At 32.3% G+C, this 13,521-nt stretch overlaps 3 protein-coding genes across 12 annotated transcripts in view; 1 reads left to right on the top strand and 2 right to left on the bottom strand.

Moving 5' to 3' along the window:
* Positions 1–2,333, bottom strand: part of Hlk (hulk) — a 35,470-nt gene extending 33,137 nt beyond the window's left edge. For 4 of the 7 annotated variants that reach the window (XM_072901435.1, XM_072901438.1, XM_072901440.1 and 1 more), the window contains exon 1: positions 1,840–2,333. In XM_072901435.1, the coding sequence (XP_072757536.1) occupies positions 1,840–2,173 (334 nt within the window). In that variant the 5' untranslated portion in view covers positions 2,174–2,333. The remainder of the gene's footprint in view (positions 1–1,839) is intronic. The other 3 variants (XM_072901433.1, XM_072901434.1, XM_072901436.1) reach the window with 1 other exon arrangement.
* Positions 2,334–4,306: 1,973 nt separating this feature from the next.
* Positions 4,307–8,058, top strand: Cn (Kynurenine 3-monooxygenase cn). Of its 3 annotated transcripts, XM_072901242.1 has the most exons (11): positions 4,307–4,396; positions 4,500–4,569; positions 4,927–5,117; positions 5,199–5,247; positions 6,368–6,455; positions 6,529–6,700; positions 6,804–7,055; positions 7,139–7,228; positions 7,419–7,559; positions 7,655–7,816; positions 7,889–8,058. In XM_072901242.1, the coding sequence occupies exons 1-11, from the start codon at positions 4,346–4,348 to the stop codon at positions 7,955–7,957; spliced, it is 1,335 nt and encodes a 444-aa protein (XP_072757343.1). In that variant the 5' UTR covers positions 4,307–4,345; the 3' UTR covers positions 7,958–8,058. The 3 variants fall into 3 exon arrangements, with proteins under 3 accessions (XP_072757343.1, XP_072757344.1, XP_072757345.1); XM_072901243.1 differs by lacking the exon at positions 7,889–8,058 and having other exon boundaries at positions 7,419–7,570; positions 7,655–7,792; XM_072901244.1 differs by lacking the exon at positions 7,889–8,058 and having other exon boundaries at positions 7,419–7,543; positions 7,655–7,787.
* LOC140670579 (diacylglycerol O-acyltransferase 2) lies at positions 7,856–13,490 on the bottom strand. 2 transcript variants are annotated; one of them, XM_072901245.1, is made up of 6 exons: positions 13,238–13,490; positions 10,374–10,762; positions 9,872–10,146; positions 9,290–9,476; positions 8,876–9,075; positions 7,856–8,744 (listed from the first exon to the last, which is right to left on the bottom strand). In XM_072901245.1, the coding sequence occupies exons 2-6, from the start codon at positions 10,598–10,600 to the stop codon at positions 8,587–8,589; spliced, it is 1,047 nt and encodes a 348-aa protein (XP_072757346.1). In that variant the 5' UTR covers positions 10,601–10,762; positions 13,238–13,490; the 3' UTR covers positions 7,856–8,586. The 2 variants fall into 2 exon arrangements, with proteins under 2 accessions (XP_072757346.1, XP_072757347.1); XM_072901246.1 differs by having other exon boundaries at positions 10,374–10,696.
* Positions 13,491–13,521: the final 31 nt, after the last annotated feature.

Below are 13,521 nucleotides of genomic sequence, written 5' to 3'. Positions count from 1 at the left end.
TTTAGTACCTGTTAATTCTCACGTGAGGGCAATTTGCGGGAGTAGAATTATCGTTTATGAAGCGTGTATCGATAAAACGAATCACAAACTTTTCACAAGAGTTACGTTTGCACGATACAGTTATCTTTCCTATCTTTGAAAGTAGGAAATTGTGAAAGTTATTTATATATATATATTCAAATTAAAGCGTGGCTTTTATTTTTCTATAAACGATTTATATGTATATGTATATTGTCGTGAGCTCTTCGAGCGAAATATTTTCACCTAAAAAAATGTAATTACATTTATTATTTTTCTATTGACGTACCATCGATGTATCTCGTATATAAGGTTACTCTTTTCTTCACTGCATATATAGATCAGTCTCAATGACGAACAGTGTTCCGTAACTCTGACTCTAGCTTTCATCGACACCCACTCGCGTTATATAATGTACTAACGAGAGCCCGGAAAACGTTAATGCGTTTTCACGATTAGCAGAAGAAAATGCCATGAAAGATGAAAGAATGAAAAAAGATGCGAACGTCGTCGATGATATGATTTTAAAAAATATCTTGTTAGATAGAATCGTAAGACATGAATCTTGAAAAAGGTCAAACTAAATTCTGTTATATTTAATTGAATATGTGTTAATCTTGAAGTTGAAAAACATATAAAATCTGCATTTTAATATCATAATTTGCCTAATCAAATTTGAACATTGTTTAATATTTTAAACCACTTTGCTGCTCTCTCTCTCTCTTTTTCTCTTTCATATTTTCATTTATCACAACACGAGCGCGTACGTTATTTTATTTTATAAGTATTATTATGTCCCTCTACATGTATGTGAATTATTTTAATTTATTTAACATTTATTGAATTAATATTGAATCGATATGCAAATATTGATTGCAGATACAGGATCTGTTATTATATCATTTATTTGTCTCGTAGGAATTCCTGTTACTTTTTACGTAGTGATTTAAGTGGAAAAATGTATGAACAACATACCAGGTAGTCTGTTGAAGTGAAAAAATAAATAGAAAAAATAGAAACATCTTTTATCTTCCCCTTTATGTTAACGAAATATGATATGTATGCGCGGATAACAAGAATGACCACACGAGTTGCGACGCGCAGCATCCCGCTTGAGTGCCAAATCACAAGAATCGAAACGTGAGTTCGATGTCGATACGAATATAGACGCGAATCACAGCTACGTGGATGCTCGCACGATTTCGCAAAATCGCGCGACCGTCGCGCGATCTTATGAGAAACGACGTTTCGTATCGATGTAAATTTCGCGATGCAGCATCAATTTTAGAACAGAAACAAGAATGTCATTTCATTGAAATAATTTTTAAATTTCTATTCGGCAAAAATTGCGATACGATTGCAATATACAACTTTTTTTTTGCATTGCCAAAAATGCGGGGGGGGGGGGGGGGGGGTAGGGGGTAGGGGGAGGAGGGCCTTCTTTTCATTGCGAAAAAAATACCGCTATATAGAAATTGATTAGGCCCATTATACGTATATATAATATGTATTTTATATATTTCGTATTATATTATATATATATATATATATATATATATATATATATATATATATATATATATTATTTATAATATACATATTATTCCGAAATATATAAAATAAATATTATATATTATTTATAAATTTCTATAGATGCGTGGAGATTTTGTTCGCGTGTATGTCGTTAAAATTCGGGGGTCGCATCGTACCTGTCTCGTCAGCGCTCGTTCACCGCGAAGCGATCGCGATACCATGGCACGGTTTGTACGCGCGACATATGCGGAGACTGTGAAAGATCTCGGTTAGATGAGAAGCACTTACACCAATACACGGCAACAAAGTCCTTCTCGTTAAGGAGCCGTTCGAGTTGCTTGGCAGTGACTTCCTCGATCACCGGCTCGGCCTCCCGCTGGGGAACCTTGCCGGTCGAGCCGCGGGACGTGGCCGACTCCTCGGCTTTCGTCCTTGCGGCGGCGTCAACGTGACCCAGGAGGACCGAGATCAACGCCAGCACGGCAATAAGGACCATCGTCCTCGGGTAATAATTTGTCGTCGGCATCGCAGGGCCGCGGGTGGTAATACTCCGCCTTCTTCTCCGCCAGCACCACCACCATCGGCCGAACCGTACCGCCGAACCGTCGTTCGCCGTCGACATCGCCGCACTGACTGCCGCGCATCGGCTATTTTTGATTTTTCGGACAGAGTCGGCCACGGAGGCAGAACGGCCAACGGCAAAGATGATGATGACGAAGACCAAGACCAAGACGACGACGACGAGGAGGACGACGACGATGAGGACGATGGCGCGGCGACGGTCACGATGACGTCGCCGCGCCGCGTTTCCGCTTCGTTTCACTGTCCGTCACCCCCATTTCGGTTCAGGGTAGCGTCTCAAAGCTACCTTTCTTCATGAAAAGATATATCCGTCGATTAACGATTGAGCGTAAAAATCTTGGACCATAGACCGGTATACAAAAAGCGTCTTATTTCGGGGACGCATTTTTCATATAAAAGTAACATCTGAATCGGACTCGAGATACGGAAATATTTGTCACGTGTACATATATCTTCCACTCAAAAAAATATTTTGCTAATGTAGATAGATTTCTAGATGTTTCAATGAAAATTTATCGTTACTTTTTGTATCTGTTAGAATATTGTTTGTCACGTATAGAATTTATAGCAGCGATATTCTAGCAATATCTCTATAAAATTTAGATCCCATTGCCAAATATTAATGACAAATATAATTGTTCTTGACAATAGGCCTTAAAGATAGGCATCACGGAAAAATTTTCCGTCTAAATTACACTAATAGTACAGATATAAATTTTGTCTCTATTTAAATTGATTTACAAAACGTATGCGGTATCACGGGATTTGCTAATAATTTATCTGTTTCAGTTAATTTTTTACACCTAGAAAATTTTTATTCAAGCTGCAAGATCACTTTTTTGAGTGTACTTTGGTTAATTTTTCTCACCCAGAACATTTTTACTATAATTGCGAGACTATTTTTTTAAGTGAGTCCTTCTTGTACAGAAAAATTTATAAATTTATAAAAACGCAACCATAAACTTGGCGAATAAAAGCCAAACGCGGATGTTAATGCGTCGATTTCGCAGAAAATAATTTTTTCTGCGAGATTGATAGGTTCACAAGTATATTTTTCTTGGTGTATTTACCAAGATTTTTAATTCTTATTTTTGAGAATTTAATATTAATTCGTCCCGATATTTTTCTCGCCTACGTCTCTTTTGGGAGGGGTAAGAAGGGGATTATTAAATTCTCAAAAATGAGAATTAAAAATTTTGGTAAATACACCAAGAAAAATATGTGCCTTGTACACTTATGAATTTCGCAGAAAAAATTATTTTCTACAAAATCGACGCATTAACATCCACATGTGGCGCTTATTCGCCAAGTTTATAGTTGTTTGTTTGTAAACAATAAGAGCCTTATATTCGCATCAGTATAAATTTTTAACAATCATTTCAAAACAGTAGATACGAGAAAACAGTAGATAAGAGAATTACATATAAGAAGTTATATGTATAATATTTCAGTTTCGCAATTCATATCGATAATAAATTATCAGCTAACGTATACGCTTTTTTATATCGTTTGTTACACTTTTGCGTTGTTTATATTGTGTGAATTAACTAGCGAATAGTTTGCAAAGCAAATTTTCTAAAAAAAGTATTTTACATATTTATCATTTAATTTAATTACAATAATTTAATTTAACTACTAAGAATATGGTGAAAATAATAGTATTTTATTAAATAATATTATTATAAATATAATTATATATAATTACATTTTTTAAAATAGCATTAAGAAAGTAAAAAAGTTATATTGTCGATATTTTCTCTCGATATAAAAATGTTAGTATACTAAATGAACAAGCAGTAACGAACTTATATTATATATATATTGTAATAGATCAAATGTCAATAAGATAATAATATATAATGTAAATCTCTCTCGGTAAATAATCTATGATAATAATATGTTCAGTATAAAATATTCAATGCTCATAAAAAACTGTAGAATAAATCTAATATTAATATTTATCAAAGAGTTTAATTGCTTATCAAGTTAAATAATTAAAGCTCTCTTTCTCTCTCTCTCTCTCTCTCTCTCTCTCTCTCATATCTTTAATAAATATAATATAATATATAATATAATAAATTTTTATTAAGATTTCGATTTTCTTCGCGAATCCTTAACAATGACTAGTAATCGATGTAGAGTGCGAAGATATATAAAAGGCGTGAGGATAGTTTGCTAGTACAGTTAGTTAGTAGCCTCGATACTCAACGGAATGGCAGAGGTGGAAGGAAAGTCACGTATCGCTATTGTCGGAGGTGGTTTAGTACGTGAGATTGCTTCGGAAAAATATAAATTTTTCACTTTTTTAATTCGATTTTGATATAAAAAGAACGTGAAAGAGAGAGACACTATTGTCTTCGTTGCAGGTTGGAGCATTAGCCGCATGTTTTTTTGCTAAAAGAGATCATCAAGTAATCATCTACGAATATCGGTCAGGTAAAGGATACTGAAAATTGTATTAAAATCTCACGATTTCTCGTATAATTATTGAATTTTATCGTTAGAAATTGATATATCCTCTTGTCCATTATATCGTGTAATAATAAATTGATATTATAATTCATCAAAATATCAATAAATTGCACTGCGATATATAAGTTTACATGACACTTTTATCAATATAATTAATAAAATAATACGTTGATGAAGTTTAGCTATCGATATTCTAGAGAGGCTATAGTTGCAATCTGCTCGCGCGAAATGTTGAATATTAAAATATTTCTTGGAATATGGCCTGAATTTTTTAATTCACATCAACTCGATGATTGTGATTTCGAGTTTTGAAATCTTTAGATTTACGAGTGGAAGATTCGTCTGGTCAAAGTATTAACTTAGCGCTATCATTTCGTGGCCGAGAGGCCCTAAAGGCGGTTGGTCTTGAAGATATTTTGGTGAAACAGCACGGTACATGCATGCGTGGTAGAATGCTTCATGATAAAAAGGGTAAACTGAAAGAAGTTCTTTACGATAGTGTCAAGGGAAATGTGAGTTTACATTCATCAGTTTATTACTTCAAATTATCGAATATCTTTTGCGTTCCCTTGTGTTAATTGTCTATTTTGCAGTGCATCTATTCCATTAGCAGGCGACATCTCAATATAATTCTACTGGATGGTATGATTATTTTTTATACTATTCGAAATATAAATCCAAAGGATCGAATGATTTTTAACAAAGCTAATTTTACATAAAGAAGTAAATTAAAAATGCGGAATAAAATTGTTGTATATAAAACTTCTCGTAAAAAGTCGAATTTGAAAATGAAATATAATACACTCCTTTTTTTCATCCGTAATGAAACTAGTTTCGATTTTTATTCACACTCACAAAAATGATTTAGCAACTTGAACAAAAATTTTCTAGGTGTAAAAAATTACCTGAAACAGATAAATTATCAACAAATCCTGTGATACTGCATATTATTTGCACTTAATCAATTTAAATGACAGAGACAAAATTTATATCTGTACTATTAGTGTAATTTAGACAGAAAATTTTTTTGTGGTGTCTATCTTGTTAATTATATTTGTGATTAATATTTGGCAATGGGATCTAAATTTTCTATGGGTATTGCTAGAATATTGCTGCTATAAATTCTATACGTTACAAACAATATTCTAACAGATACAAAAAGTAGCGATAAATTTTCATTAAGACATCTAGAAATCTATCTACATTAGCAAAATATTTTTTTGAACGCAGGTTCTCTTTTTTCTAACGGTTGATTGTCTATGGAGGAGAACTTAAGTTAAAATCGGAAATAGTTTCATTGCAAAAACGTGAGAATACTAACAATAAGAGGAAGGTATTTTAAATACTTTCTAGTGCATATACACATGTGTGAATAATGTATTTTTTTCCTGTCTTAAAAAAATCAATCTTTTTTTTACCATAATTGACTTTAAAAAATATTCCGCATTTCTCGATTATCTCAATCATTTTGTAAATTACTTTAATTAAAACTGACGATAAGACGCGAAACACAAAAAGCTATTTTTTTTTTTTTTTTTTATTAAGTCAAATTACAAGAGCTTCTACTTTTGCGTGATATCCGATGACGTCGTGTGTGTGAAGCCGCAAGAATTTCGCGTATCATCTTACACCCCTTTTTCATAATGTAGTTTTAAGTCGCGTGAGCAGGATATCGAATAACCAGTTAAAACTGGTAAGATGCATGCAAAAACGAATTGAAGTAAATTTGAATCTTATTCTGCCGATTACATTTTATCGACAGCCGCAGAGAAATATCCAAAGGTGCAAATCAATTTTAATAAAAAGCTGGTGAACGCCGATTTGGAGAAGGGAAAAATGAAATTTTTTAAGTAAGTGTCAACATCATGACTGGTGGACGAGCGAGTGTTTTTTATTCCGCTTAGCTACATCTCTTATCTTTAGTATGAAAACGGGAGGGATAGAAGATGCGGAAGCTGATTTGATAATTGGTGCCGACGGTGCGTACTCGAAAGTACGAAAGATTATGGCTAAAAGACCGCTCTTCGATTGCGCCCAAACGTATATCGAGCACGGATACGTCGAACTTTCCGTACCGTCTGGCAAAAATAACGAAGTGAGCGTCGTAAATAATTATCACGATAATTTAATTAATCTCATTGAATCGCATTCGTTTGACGTAAGAATTTATGAAAATTTCTTGATTTAATTTTTACAAGTTCGCGATGACCGGTAACAATCTTCATATTTGGCCGCGTGGTGAATTCATGATGACCTCGTTGCCGAACGAAGATCACACGTTCACCGGTAATTTGTTCGCTCCGTTCCACGTGCTGGAAAACCTGAACACGCCCGTGGCGTTGTTGGAATTCTACGCCGAGCATTTTCCGGATTTTTTACAATTAATCGGCGAGCAGAGATTGGTGCAACAGTTTTTCGAAAAAAACCCGCAAACATTAATATCGATTAAGGTTAATTTCCATTTTATTAGCACCTTTAATAGTCGTCGATTCATTCACTTAAATAAATATGCAACCATTTGTGCATCTTGCAGTGTAAACCTTATCACGTTGGGAAAACTGCTCTTATCGTTGGCGATGCAGCGCATGCGATGGTTCCTTTTTACGCTCAAGGAATGAATGCTGTAAGTGATTTTATCGAATCGATAAAAAAATGTGATCGATTCGATAAATTATTTTTTATAGCGATATTTCAATGCTAGGAGATAAACGTATAATGCAATCATGCGCGATAGTAATACACATTTGCGGAAAAAAATATAGTAAATAGAACATTCTTATTTTTATCTTTAGAATTTTTTTTTATTCCCTCAGGGGTTTGAAGATATTTTATTGCTCGATGAATTAATGGAATGCTACAATTCGGACTTTGCTAAAATTCTGCCCAAGTTTTCGGAATTACGATGCGACGATGGCCATGCAATATGCGACCTCGCAATGTATAATTATCTGGAGGTTTATTTATCGTAACAATATTTTTACTGCATATCTCTGTCTGTATCCGTCTGTTGATTTGAAAAAGAAATTGAGCATGTTTCCACGTTTTTCAGATGAGAGATTTAGTGACGAGAAAATCTTTTCTTCTACGAAAATTCGTGGACAAGGTTTTGTACACGTTTTTTCCCAATTCCTGGGTACCGCTTTATTCCAGTGTGCATTTTACTCGCATAAGTTTTCGCGATTGCATAAGCTATAAAAAATGGCAGGACAAGGTACGAAAATAAGATAATGAAACATAATAAAAGTCGTAATTAAAGTTATAAAAAACTATCTTTTTATTATAGGTATTAAGATTGAGTCTTTGGTGTTTTGCAATTTTTTTTGTCGCCATTTTAGCTATTTCTTTGTCGTAAAGTATCAGATATATACGATCGCTTGTCAATTGCCGTTTATAAAGTTATAATCTAATGATAACAAAAATATAATTAATAAAATTATTAATTACACCTGAAAATCCTTTTTCATAAATTCCCTTTTTAATACTCTCGTATATACGATCATTTATGCGATTTCAGTAATGACACTTAATTTGTACAATATGCCCACGCATATTACAATAATTGTAGTCTTTTATTATGTTTACTTATTATTAGTTTACAAAATTTAGCTTTATGCATTCTTATTAGAAAAATATAATTTTAATATATTTTAATTATAATTTTCTCTTACGAGAATATCACGAAATAGATATTTGATATGTAACATAAGAGAATGATTAAATTCAATCAGTAGATTGTCTTGCTCCTTTCATAACTTGATATTTCACTTTTATCATAAATTATCAAAAAGAAACCTTTATATTTAAATTGAATAAAATAACTAACGTAATATGTTTCAAATTATAACATATCTAACATCTTTGTTTTTCCAAAATTATAATTCTTTAAAGTTTTAAAGAAAAAATCAGACAGTCCGATAGATTTTTCAATAAAGCAATAAATTTATAATTTAGATAATATTATATCCGATTAAATAATGCATATCAGTTGATTTCGAGAGTAGCTGTTTCCGCATTTTTGATGTAATTGTGTTTGTACGTTTCAAAGAGCTTAATTAAATGTTCCATGAATTTCTTGTGATATTCGTCGATCTGTTCAGCTGTGGGTTTCTCTATTTTCGGTAGCTCCATAGAACTGCCAACTGAAATAAAGAAAAAAAATGTAAAATTTCCACGAAGAATAAAAAAAAGCTAATATTAAGAAAATTTAATATTCGTATATACACACATGTTAATGTGTATATTAAATTGCGAAACGTAATGAGAACTTTACCGACTACGGTGACAGGCAATCGATTTGGAAGAAGGCCAAACGAATACTGGAAGAATCCTCTACCCAAAAAAATAATGGGCGCTAATCCTATGAAATTGCGAATACGATTCTGGATGCGTCTGAAAGTCGATCCTTCTGGACCATATATTTGATCATATAAATCCGTTTCGCCAAAGGAGAAAACAGGAACTAACGATGTGCTGAAATATAATAATATAAAATTATATTATTATTTAAATTGTATTCAGTACGTATATCAAACTTTTTCTCTCTCTTTTCTCCTCTTTTATTTTCCTTAACATATAATTTATTCTATTACAATTTATTACAGATACATATTTATTTTAGATTTATGCGAAAATATATTTTTATCTGAAAAGGTAAAAAAAAAAAAAAAAAAATAAAGTCACTTACCCGTGTTTTAAGGCAAGTTTCACGAAGCCTTTCCTCTTTTTCACGATGGTACGATAAGTGCCTGGGGTCGATTCCATGGATTCAGAAGCGCCGCCGACGATAAGTACCGTAGCTCTTCCGGTATGCGGGCTCTTCGGAGATGTCGATAATAAATATTCAACACTTTTCACATTCGCTGCGCAGCAACCTGTATGCGTTCGAGAATCGTCGTCGCTTAATTATGCGTGTTATCGAACATGTTTATCAGAGGTTTACGTAAAATGACCTCGTCTTTTTTGTTCAAAATTATGTAATCTTTTTTTCGCTATGCAAAATTATTCTTTTGACGTTAAACTATTTTATTTTCTTGTAAATTTTTTACACGACTCTGTTTAAAAAGATGCTAACAGAGTTTTTTTTTTACGAACAAAAAAATAATAGCATCATATGTGTAATCTTTCAAGCTGACATAACATGAATGTATTTACGTGTGCTGTATCGAACCATTGAAAGTATTCAACAGAATTGTAAGATTTATTGCGTGTGAGATAAAAAGACTCGCTGAACAACAGTAAGAAATAATAAATATATCAAGAACCTTACCTAAGGAATAAGGATATTCTCTGAATAAAGGTATTTTAAAATGTTGATCGAGAGTAATTGTACATATTTCTAGTCCAGGAAATAGTTTTTTACAGCCCAATGCATCTGTTCCGAATGCACCCATTATTCCAATCGATAAAATCCCATGGGGTACGCAGATAAAAAGATGAGACTTTGTTGGGTCCAGATCGACCGTTTTTACTAACTTCAAGGGAAAATAATTGCAAAAGTAATACCAAAATGTGCTATTTCTTATCCTATTTGTCCACGAAATACTGAAACGTAAAGTGAAATTATTCTTTAATCATTCTCATGTCAATTAATTTTCCCTTATCGCGACTAAAGTACAAGAGTGTTTACAAGTACAAAGTGTAACAGATTTTATATAATCGTTCTATATCAAGTAATGATCTCGAGTAAAAAAGCGATAAGAAGGATTGTTTATTTGTATCTACCATGTCGGAATTTCCTTTCAATACCATGACAAAACAAAATTAATTACCTTCTGCCACCACGATCGCACGTGTCCCAATCATAATACATCCAGAGAAAGTACAGTAGTACGAAGTAACGTATTGTTTGCGTGTAGAGTAGAAGATAGGCCGTGAAGAGGTACCCCCAAAAATTGCCGAAAGGGGTGATAAAAACCCATATCGCGACCACCAAGGTCTGCAGCCTTCTTTGCAGAGGTACGTTCAACGGGGCGAATTTTATCCCTAGGATTTCCATTTCTCGTCAACTTTTCAAAGTGTTCAATTCAAATCATCGATGAGCTCCCGATGCTTTCCATTTAATTCGTGCTATGGCTCGTTTGCGATGAAGGTCCTGTAATGGATATTATTCTTCTTTTTTCGATGAGAACCGGTTTTGTCGCTGACTGACTGACTGAAGCTGCAGCATGAGGTGGCGTTTTATCAAGCAAGCGAACGCACAAAGTCTATCTTTGATGCGGACTTTACATTATATTTCTGTCCTATCCTCTACATAATTTTATATCGATTTACTTCCCTTGATTTATTCTACGACTTTCCGCATCGTTACGTTCACTCATTTATTTTATATAACCGGTATTTTATGTAACGATTCGACAAAGAAAGCGAAGAGAAAGAGAGAGAGAGAGAGAGGGGGGGGGGGGGAATTCGACGACGCTATTTGAATGCAAGGATCGCGATTGTACGTAAATTTTACTCATACATTCACAGGTAAATCACCCGATTCTTTGAATCACGTTTCTATTTCGAACTTTAAGTGACTACGAAAGTACTATTCCTACTCTTTCTCTCATAAGAAATTGGAACAATGCCAGATAATACAGAGTCAGTCTCGACATATAAACAAATACTTTACAATACCTACGTCTAATCGCTGCTAAACGAATATGTTATGGTTCCATCGTTGTGAATGAAACAATATGATGTCCTCTACGATATTTATCACACATATTTCGAGAGAGTTAGAAAACTTATCGTTATCTTATATATCAGTTATGATATCAGTTAGAAAGATACATTAAAATAAATCGTCCGTATCTTACTTATCGTTCAAATATATTCGAATTAGGATTCTTCCAATTATAATAAAAAAATTGCTTTCAGGAGAATATAAAATGTATAATTCTTCTTATTTAAAAAATAAAGTTCCAACTGTAGAGATGGATATGTAATCAATTACGTATAAAAATATTTTATCATATTACAAATATCGCGTTGAAATATACATGCTCACGTTATTTCACGGATATTTTTTCCACTAATAGGCAGAAATCGTCAGGCGAACAAAGCGATTATTTTCTCTCATGAATAAAGCATGCATTGACTATTGTTTAATAAAGAGGAACTACATGGTTATCAGTTACATCAAAAATAAATCAAACGCATTTCGAGATTTATGAATTTACACAAAACACTTTTAGTCTTTTAAAATATAGAATTAATAATTAATTTGTCAGTTAAAGTAAAGATTTGCCTGTAGGCTATAAATTAATGTCAAATTATAAATATTATCTTATATCGAAACTAACTTTTTTATAATAACTGTAAAATAAAAATTCATGAAAATTATAAATTTTATATTGACTGTACACAAAAATTCATGAAAATAAAAATTATTATAATTTTATGGAGCAAATCTTCATTTTATAAATTATTGTTCACAAATTAATTATTAATTTTATATTTTAAAATACTTAAAAGTGTGCTTTATGCAATGTCAAATTCATGGATCAAAAAACGTATTAGTTTTATTAACTTTTAACGTTGATCCGTCCAGTTTTTCTTTAAGAAAAATCGCTATGCAAAACATATTTAAATTATTATGAAATTATAGCCTATAGATGAAAAAATTTACATGTACATAAATAATTTACACGTGTATTTTTTGCTAATTAACTATTTTTTACAGCCTTATTACAGCAATTTATTAAATATTAAAACAATCGCTGAACCTCATGAATAATTGATAAGGTTTCTAACAAGTATGTAAATAGTAGTATTTTTAAATAATTTATAATAACATGAAATATTATTCTTTCGTTAAAAATTATTTTCCTTTCATTTATATAATGAAATTGATCTGTTGATGCGCGCAAATGTCATCAAATCTTTCCCGTTTAATATAATATGTTTAATTAATATATATGTATCTGACATTTTTTAAGTTACTGATCTTTTTCAATCGTGTCAAATTCAAAAAATTTCTATCTCGTCAATATAAAAACAAATAATTATGAATAAAAATCCTATTAATTGTTATATAAATGACATAAAAATTAAACTTTTGGGTAATAAAACTTAATAATTAATGCACGAAATTTTTCTATAGTCGAGCAGTTTGATTAGTTTAAAATCTTTTGCTTCAATCTTGCATTGTTAAAATTAGATTAGACATATGTATCCGAATAAAATTAGTAAATATAGGTGAGTAAAGTAAAAAATTACGCCTAGTTTTTTGTGGAAATTTCCAATTGACAGCATCGAGAGATACGAAGACTGAAGAATGTTAAAAGAAGATGGAAAGATTAGAAAATTCCAGCCTTGTAAAATGAATACTGCCCAAAGACCGCATAGTCATTTACTAAACTGGGCATAGATTTTTGATAAAAATTTAATAAATTAGTGAAGTAAAAGCAGGCAATGTATCATGAAAAAAAAAAAACTGATTATTCCTGTCTGGAATAAAACACTATTTTCACTATTATATTCTTTGACAGCTGAATTAATCGAACAGTCGAATCTTGGAAAATTATCTTTGATAAACACGTTTTTAAAGCTCACTTATTCTATGAATGTTTACATTTACAAATTGTTCAAACAGCATGATCACTATAAAAATTCATTCGAATATACTTTTTCAAAATCTACTTATTACCTGTAGGTTTCACGGCCATCGGCAGGTATATAATTTTTCTTAGATTGCGCTTTCTTTTGGTACACGCCAGGTGGAGAGACAACCAGGTAGATGACTGCTTTTAATAGATGAAATGACGCGATACATCGCACGACGCAGAGTGCGGATGGTGTATTTTTCTGTGGCGTAATATATTTATATCTCTTGAATGGATTCCACAGTACGTTCGGCACGGCGTCTTACGCCTAACTGCCGATAGAAAGAGGATAAAGCACGTGCCCTAACGGACTTTGTGCGTGCATGCG

This window comes from Anoplolepis gracilipes, chromosome 10 (assembly GCF_047496725.1).
Source record: "Anoplolepis gracilipes chromosome 10, ASM4749672v1, whole genome shotgun sequence".
In the NCBI taxonomy this organism is placed as follows: Eukaryota; Metazoa; Arthropoda; class Insecta; order Hymenoptera; family Formicidae; genus Anoplolepis; species Anoplolepis gracilipes.
This window is presented reverse-complemented; position numbering and strand designations above follow the sequence as displayed.

Excerpts from the sequence above, each read along its gene's own strand:
- LOC140670579 (XM_072901245.1), bottom strand. The coding sequence starts at position 10,600 with ATGGAAATCCTAGGGATAAAATTCGCCCCGTTGAACGTACCTCTGCAA. Across the intron at positions 10,147-10,373 it reads TGCGATCGTGGTGGCAGAAG|TATTTCGTGGACAAATAGGA; the intron begins GTAATTAATTTT and ends TTTACGTTTCAG. Across the intron at positions 9,076-9,289 it reads AAACTTGCCTTAAAACACGG|CACATCGTTAGTTCCTGTTT; the intron begins GTAAGTGACTTT and ends ATTATATTTCAG.
- Cn (XM_072901242.1), top strand. The coding sequence starts at position 4,346 with ATGGCAGAGGTGGAAGGAAAGTCACGTATCGCTATTGTCGGAGGTGGT. Across the intron at positions 4,397-4,499 it reads CTATTGTCGGAGGTGGTTTA|GTTGGAGCATTAGCCGCATG; the intron begins GTACGTGAGATT and ends TCTTCGTTGCAG. Across the intron at positions 7,229-7,418 it reads ACGCTCAAGGAATGAATGCT|GGGTTTGAAGATATTTTATT; the intron begins GTAAGTGATTTT and ends TTATTCCCTCAG.